This window comes from Nematolebias whitei, chromosome 9 (assembly GCF_014905685.2).
Source record: "Nematolebias whitei isolate Nwh7 chromosome 9, NemWhi1, whole genome shotgun sequence".
Classification (NCBI taxonomy): domain Eukaryota; kingdom Metazoa; phylum Chordata; class Actinopteri; order Cyprinodontiformes; family Rivulidae; genus Nematolebias; species Nematolebias whitei.
The window spans coordinates 25,768,597-25,775,567 of NC_056506.1; the positions used below are offsets into that span (position 1 = coordinate 25,768,597).

General features: G+C 38.0%; 1 protein-coding gene across 1 annotated transcript in view; it reads right to left on the minus strand.

Moving 5' to 3' along the window:
• Positions 1-6,971, minus strand: part of LOC119414179 (discoidin domain-containing receptor 2-like) — a 20,131-nt gene that overhangs the window by 1,867 nt on the left and 11,293 nt on the right. The window contains exons 7-13 of the mRNA XM_037681279.1: positions 6,309-6,558; positions 6,155-6,200; positions 5,817-5,964; positions 4,836-5,040; positions 1,863-2,095; positions 1,566-1,690; positions 1,280-1,492 (exon numbers count right to left, since the gene is read on the minus strand). Of these exons, the coding sequence (XP_037537207.1) occupies positions 1,280-1,492; positions 1,566-1,690; positions 1,863-2,095; positions 4,836-5,040; positions 5,817-5,964; positions 6,155-6,200; positions 6,309-6,558 (1,220 nt within the window). The remainder of the gene's footprint in view (positions 1-1,279; positions 1,493-1,565; positions 1,691-1,862; positions 2,096-4,835; positions 5,041-5,816; positions 5,965-6,154; positions 6,201-6,308; positions 6,559-6,971) is intronic.

A 6,971-nucleotide genomic window follows, 5' to 3' on the forward strand; every position in this document is an offset into this window, starting at 1 on the left:
CATCCATCCATCCATCCATCCATTCATTCATTCATTCATTCATTCATCCATCCATCCATCCATCCATCCATCATTTTTACCAGCTTCTTTCTTTTCATGTCGTGGGGATCACTGGAGTCCATATCCAGCAGTCACTGTGTGAGAGGTGGGGGACACTCTGGACAGGTCTCTAGTCCATCAAAGGGACACAAAGAGACAAACGAGACAAACATCCATTCACTGTCTCACTCACACCTAGGGACAATTTAGAGTTACCAATCAACCTAACATACATGTTTTTAGTCTGTGGGAGGAAACCAGAGCACCTGGAGAAAACCCACGCATGCACAGAGAGAACATGCAAACTCCACCCAGAAAGGCCCTAGGCGAGGATTTGAACCAGTGGCCTTCTCGCTGCGATGCAACAGCTCTACCAACTGAGCTACTGTGCCATTTATTTCAGTCATTTTGGATCAAAATGTTCAACTCATTAGGATCATTATGGCTATGATTTTTGGTTTCTGTAATTTTTATACATTTTGAATTGTTTAATTTTTCAATGTTCAAGGTTCTTTATTGTCATTCACATCACATGTGATACATGAGATGGAAGGAAATTGTGTACTCAAGGTCCTAGTTACAGGTCCTTCATGATGCAGGTGGCCCTCTTCTTACATCTGGAGGTGTAGATGTTTGTGATGGTGGAGAGATTGACTCCAACAGTCTTCTGTGCAGCCTTCACCACTCTCTGCAAAGCTTTTGTTTCTGCAGCTGTGCAGCCTCCATGACACATGTTGATGCTGGCTGTTTTACATTATTACCCATAGGAATGTTAGAGATTTTTCAGATCCTTGCAAAATATATACATATTTTAAATCTCCTTCAGCATACTTGCTTCATTTTTAGCTTTTAGCTACTGTTTTGCTAATTTTATCTTTCAGCTACTTTTTTTTGCTAATTTTAGCTTTTAGTTACTGCATTGCTAGTTTTAGCTTTTAGTTACTGTATTGCTAGTTTTAGCTTTTAGTTACTGTATTGCTAGTTTTAGCTTTTAGTTACTGTATTGCTAGTTTTAGCTTTTAGTTACTGTATTGCTAGTTTTTGCTTTTAGTTACTGCATTGCTAGTTTTAGCTTTTAGTTACTGTATTGCTAGTTTTAGCTTTTAGTTACTGCATTGCTAGTTTTAGCTTTTAGTTACTGTATTGCTAGTTTTAGCTTTTAGTTACTGTATTGCTAGTTTTAGTTCACACTGCATTTGGCAGAAAATGCTCATTTTACTAGTTGGAGTTAGTGTCCTACCTGATCATATCCTTCCTCTCTTCCTGACCCGTCTTGTCTTCATCGGTGGTCTCCTGCAGTCTGAGACCACCCAGGAACTGGTTCAAGTCTCCGTTTTCCATGTACTCTGTGATCATGCACAGAGGATCTTTATCCACGCACACAGCCAGCAGGCGGACAATGTTTGGGTCCCTCAGATGAGACATGATTCGTATTTCCTTCAGGAAGTCGTTCCTGCAGGATGAAGAGCAGTTTGCAACATGGCTGACGAGAGGATGGACAGAATTGCTCATCCAGCTACCCTTACCTGGCGTTCTTGTTCGCATCTTCTCGCAGTTTTTTCACAGCTACGAGCAGAGACTCTTGGTTACCTTCAGCTGATAAATCCTCATCCAAAAAGTCCCTTAGACCCTCAGCTTCACACAAGTGCACCTGTGTAGAACAGCAGCAATGCTTCCACTGTAACAATTTTTAATTACATGGTCTAATAGTTTTGCACACACTGGGCTCTTAAAGATATATTTTTGTATTCTCCTTGAAGTGACACAATGATGTCAACAAGAGAAAGGGTTCATTTAAAACAAACAGGGCTGAAAAAAAGTACTTCTCCAAACTGGCCCTCTCCCAGTTTCTCCTTGAAGGTGAGGTTCTCTCTGGGAAACTCCCTCATGGCTGATTCGGCTCCAGTGATCAGATTGTTGCTGGCAGCTGTGATGGAAAACGTGCCGCTGTCTGAAGACTCCTGCACGCTGATGATGTCCGCCTCTGCATAGTGTGGAGCACTGTCCGAACCGCCCACTGCTCTGCAGGAGGTTCCACACTCTGGAAGGCAAACAGCTTTCAGGACCTGAAGCTTTAGTTGAGTTGACCTCCAAGAAAGGCCACGGGAAGGAGAGGCGCTATAGGGGCTGCAGCACCTCTTGATTTATCTCAGAAGACACACATGTCCAAATACATAGTTAAATACTTCATGAAAAAATGACGAAACCGGGTTTTATTAAGGCTGCTCGTGTTAAAAATTCCAGTAAATTTTGATATTATTGAATTGTATAGATTAGTTTGTGAACCCTTATTATATTATTATGAGTGTTTATCTGAGTACAAAATATTTGAAACCCACAGCAAATGGACAGATTAGCATTAGGTCATGAGTGCAATTTTAAAGATACCATCTGTTCAAAATGTGCATCATTTCTTAAAGTGTATTCTGACCGAAGGCAACATGCACGGTCAGTGTGCACGTGCATTGCACATATTTGTGTGCTCACTGAGCAACCACACTGTTTTCTGTTGAGTGTTAATCAAATTACTTATGCAAACTTTGTGCTTTTTACCCATTAACATAATAAAATATTCACTTGAATTGGAAATAAGCTGCTGAGTTTTGTTTTTGTAAACTATTAAATTTTTTTAAACGTTATTAAAAATAAACTTCCCCATTATAATGCGTTAGGATCTTGTTAGTTCTTCAAAACCACTCTTCTCTTCTGCTTAAGAAAAATGTATCGTTTTGGATGTTACTTTTAGCTTTTAACTAAAACGCAGCATAAAAAGTTTTTTGTTTTATTTTTTAATTTTTTTTAATTGTTAAACACTTTGGTAACAGGGGCTGTTTTAAATGTGATTTATAATTGACTTTAGCTACAGCAAGGCTAGTATTAGCTTTTACCTATGGTTTTCCTGACTAGCTTTTTGCAAGAGTCTTGCTAATTTCAGCTGGTGCAACTGGTAGAGCTGCTGCCTCTCAGCGAGCAGGTCCCTGGTTCAAACCCCGGTCCAGAGGCCTTTCTGGGTGGAGTTTGCATGTTCTTTCCGTGCATGCGTGGGTTTTCTCCGGGTACTCCGGTTTCCTCCCACAGACCAAAAACATGCATGTTAGGCTGATTGGTAACTCTAAAATTGTCCCTAGGTGTGAGTGAGAGAGTGAATGGTTGTTTGTGTCGTTTGTCTCTATGTGTCCCTGTGATGGACTTGTGACCCGTCCAGGGTGTACCCCGCCCTTAGCACAGTGATTGCTGAACATGGGCACCAGCGACCCCCGTGACCCAAACATGGAGTAAGCAGGTAAAGATAATGGATGGATGGATAGCTACAGTTTTGCTCATTTTAACTTTTAGTTGCAGTTTAGCTAACTTTAGCTTGAAGCTATTGTTTTGCTTATTTTAGCTTTAAGACACAGTTGAGTTAATTTTAGCTATCATTTAGTTGATTGTAGCTAAAATATTTCCAAGTTCAGATTTTAGCTTCTGTTTAGCTAATTCTAGCATTTAGTTGTTGTTTTTACTAGTTTTAGCATGTAATTACTCTTTAGTTAATTTTAACTTTTAGCTGTTTTTATTAGTTTGAGCTTATAATTAATGTTTAACTAATTTCAATCTTTAGTTACAGCTTTGTTCATTTTAAATTTTTGCTGCAGTTAGCTAACTTTAGCTTGAAGCTATTGTTTTGCTTATTTTAGCTTTTAGCCTCTGTTGAGTTAATTTTAGCCAACTGGATTTTTAGCTAAAGGGTTTTCAAGTTCAGCTTTTATATTCTGTTTTGCTAATTCTAGCATTTAGCTGTTGTTTTTACTAGTTTTAGCTTGTAATTATTCTTTAGTTAATTCTAGTATTTAGCTGTTTTTACTAGTTTTAGCTGTAATTAGCATTTAGCTAATTCTAGCATTTAGCTGTTGTTTTACCAGTTTTAGCTTGTAATTACTCTTTAGCTAATTCTAGCATTTACCTGTAGTTCTTGTTTTTACTAGTTTTAGCTTGTAAATACTTTTTAGCTAATTCTAGCATTTAGCTGTTGTTTTGACTAGTTTTAGCTTGTAAATACTCTTTAGCTAATTCTAGCATTTAACTGTTGTTTTTGCCAGTTTTAGCTTGTAATTACTCTTTAGTTAATTCTAGCATTTAGCTGTTGTTTTTACAAGTTTTAGCTTTTAAATACTCTTTAGCTAATTCTATCAATTAGCCATTGTTGTAGTAATTTTAGCTTGTAATTTCTCTTTAGGTAATTCTAGCATTTAGCTGTTGTTTTTACTAGTTTTAGCTTGTAATTAACATTTAGCTAATTCTAGCATTTAGCTGTTGTTTTTACCAGTTTTAGCTTGTAATTACTCTTTAGCTAATTCTAGCATTTACCTGTAGTTGTTTTTTTACTAGTTTTAGCTTGTAAATACTCTATCTAATTCTAGCATTTAACTGTTGTTTTTAACTACTTTAGCTTGTAAGTATTCTTTAGCTAATTCTAGCATTTAGTTGTTGTTTTCACTAGTTTTAGCTTGTAATTTCTCTTCAGCTAATTCTAGCATTTAGCTGTTGTTTTTACTAGTTTTAGCTTGTAATTAATGTTTAATCCATTTTAGCTTTAAGATGCTGCTTAACTATTTTTTGCATTTCGCTTCAGTTTTGCTAGTTTTATTTTTTAGCTACTGTTTTTCTGATTTTAGCACCTGCTTGCTTTAACATTCGGCATGTGGCGTTCACATGGTCTAGCTGGTATGATCCTCTTGTCATGAGGCTTTGGGTTCATATTAATGTCAGTTCTCACCGCCCTTCAAACCTGTTTCATTTAGGATGCTTCAGTTTACCGAGGTGTTCGGTGGACTGGGTGAACTCGGGCAGCTTTCGAATGAGGCCAGAAGGCTCCTGGTAGTCGGCACTGAGGGGGTAGATCCTGTCGTAGGTGGAGGTGGACCCAGCCTCGCTGGACAGAGAGGAGTGCTGGAAGGAGAAGGCCCGGGTCTGCACGGCCAGACGGGTCGTGAGCTCATCATCCAACAAGCGGCGAGACGCCTAGAAATCCAAAAACTGAACTTTTTATTCGGTCGTGTGTTCGAGTGAAAAGTCCATATGGCTCATTAAGTATTTTTTAAAAACACAAACAAACAAACAAAATTTTTTCTAAAGACATAAAAAATGTACGTGCTTGATTGGAACCAATAATATAAATAACTAAATAAAAATAAAAGCAGCAACCCCATTTTGATGCAAAAACTGTTTAAAGGCAAATAAACACTGAGTGAAGCTGCTCAGTTCATCAGGGTCTCCATGGTAACCAGGGCTTCAACATGTTTTTTAAACTTCGGTTCTTTTTACTTTTTTTTTTTTTACATTTATTGCCTAAAATGTGCTCATTTTGTCATCTTAGATCAGTGGTTCTGAAGGCTGGACCACAATCGTGACAAAAGTAGGGGTCTTTAGATCATCTCCAGATATCAATTTACACTCAATGTTTATGAAATATTTTCACCACAGCTGTTACAAAAGACAGCAGTCATGAACTGTTATGTACTGTATATACCATATATACCATTTTCTGATTCAAGACAATAAAAATACCTTTTTATTTTTGTAATGTTTTAACAATGTACATTTCAAATGTTTAAACTGCATCCCTGTTCATTTTGTTATTCCCATCTGTTTATTCATCTTCCAAAGGTTTGTGTCAGCTGGTTTTGTTCTGACTGTATGCAGCTCTCTGAGCTTCTTTGTCCACGCTGCATGAACCGAGCAGACAAGTCCAGTAATGTTATGAAATAGAACAACAATAAAAAAAAAGGTCTCCTCACCTTTTCAAGCATCTTTTGCCAGACCTGCCGCCACAGTATGATGACTATGATGGTTGATAGGATGGCAATGATAGCTACCAAGCAGCCAATCAGGATCCTTGTATTGCTGTCATCCACTTTGTGAGTGGGATCATCTACCAAAGAAGATGACAATTAGGATGGCATAGTCTGATAAGTAAATTAATTTAGCTCAATCCTTTTGTTTGATCTACAAATTAAATGTTATTGTGATCTGTAGTTTCAGATGTAGCCAGCAGGGGGCAGTGTCTGATTAGAAAACACTTTCTTACATGATCTTTTATTTGCACTTCAAAGTAAGCTGCTGACCTGGTGGTGTGTTTGCATGAAGTCCATGTTTGTGAGATGACAGTGATGTGTTGTAAACTGCAGAGACGGTGAGACAAGAAGGAGGAACAATACAATCAAAGAGCATGTTGAGTCAACATGACGGCACTATGTTGTGGAATTGAAGATTTTAAGGAGACACCCAACAGCTTTTACCTGACTGGAAGGCAACCTCACTGAACAGCATCCACTGATCGCTGAAGTGAAAACGACACTTGATGCTCCTGGCTGTCCGACCTCCGAGCGGCACCGTGACAAAATGAGCATCTTGGCTCATGTTCTCCACAGCCGGCCTGAATGTGACTGGGTCAGCCTCCCACTCTGATCCTGACCTGAAGTAACATGTGACCTGTCTGAACACCCTCACTCCACGGCTCAGCATGTTGTTGCAGTGAACCTGTGGGAGTGGAAACTAATTTTTAGTTACAGTCTTGGAATCATTAATATGCAACCATTGTTTAACTTCATTGATGTAACTCTGATTTATAATTTTTTAAACTTTGCAGGATTGTGTAGAAGACATAAACCACCTTTCATTTATTTGCATTATGTGCTGAAGGAGAGAAACTTTGAAAGTCTTTTGAGGTGTAAAATTTGGGTTTCAAAGTTTTTCTTTAGAAATTATCTTCTTTTCCATTTTTCAATCAAGACTGTTGAGCATTTTAGCTAAATGGAGCTTTTGTTTGGTAATTAAGTAATAAGTGAAAAACCGTGGAGTAGGAATAGTAGTACACATAGTAAGTAGTAGTTTAGTTTACAGTCTATCTATCTATCTATCTATCTATCTATCTATCTATCTATCTATCTATC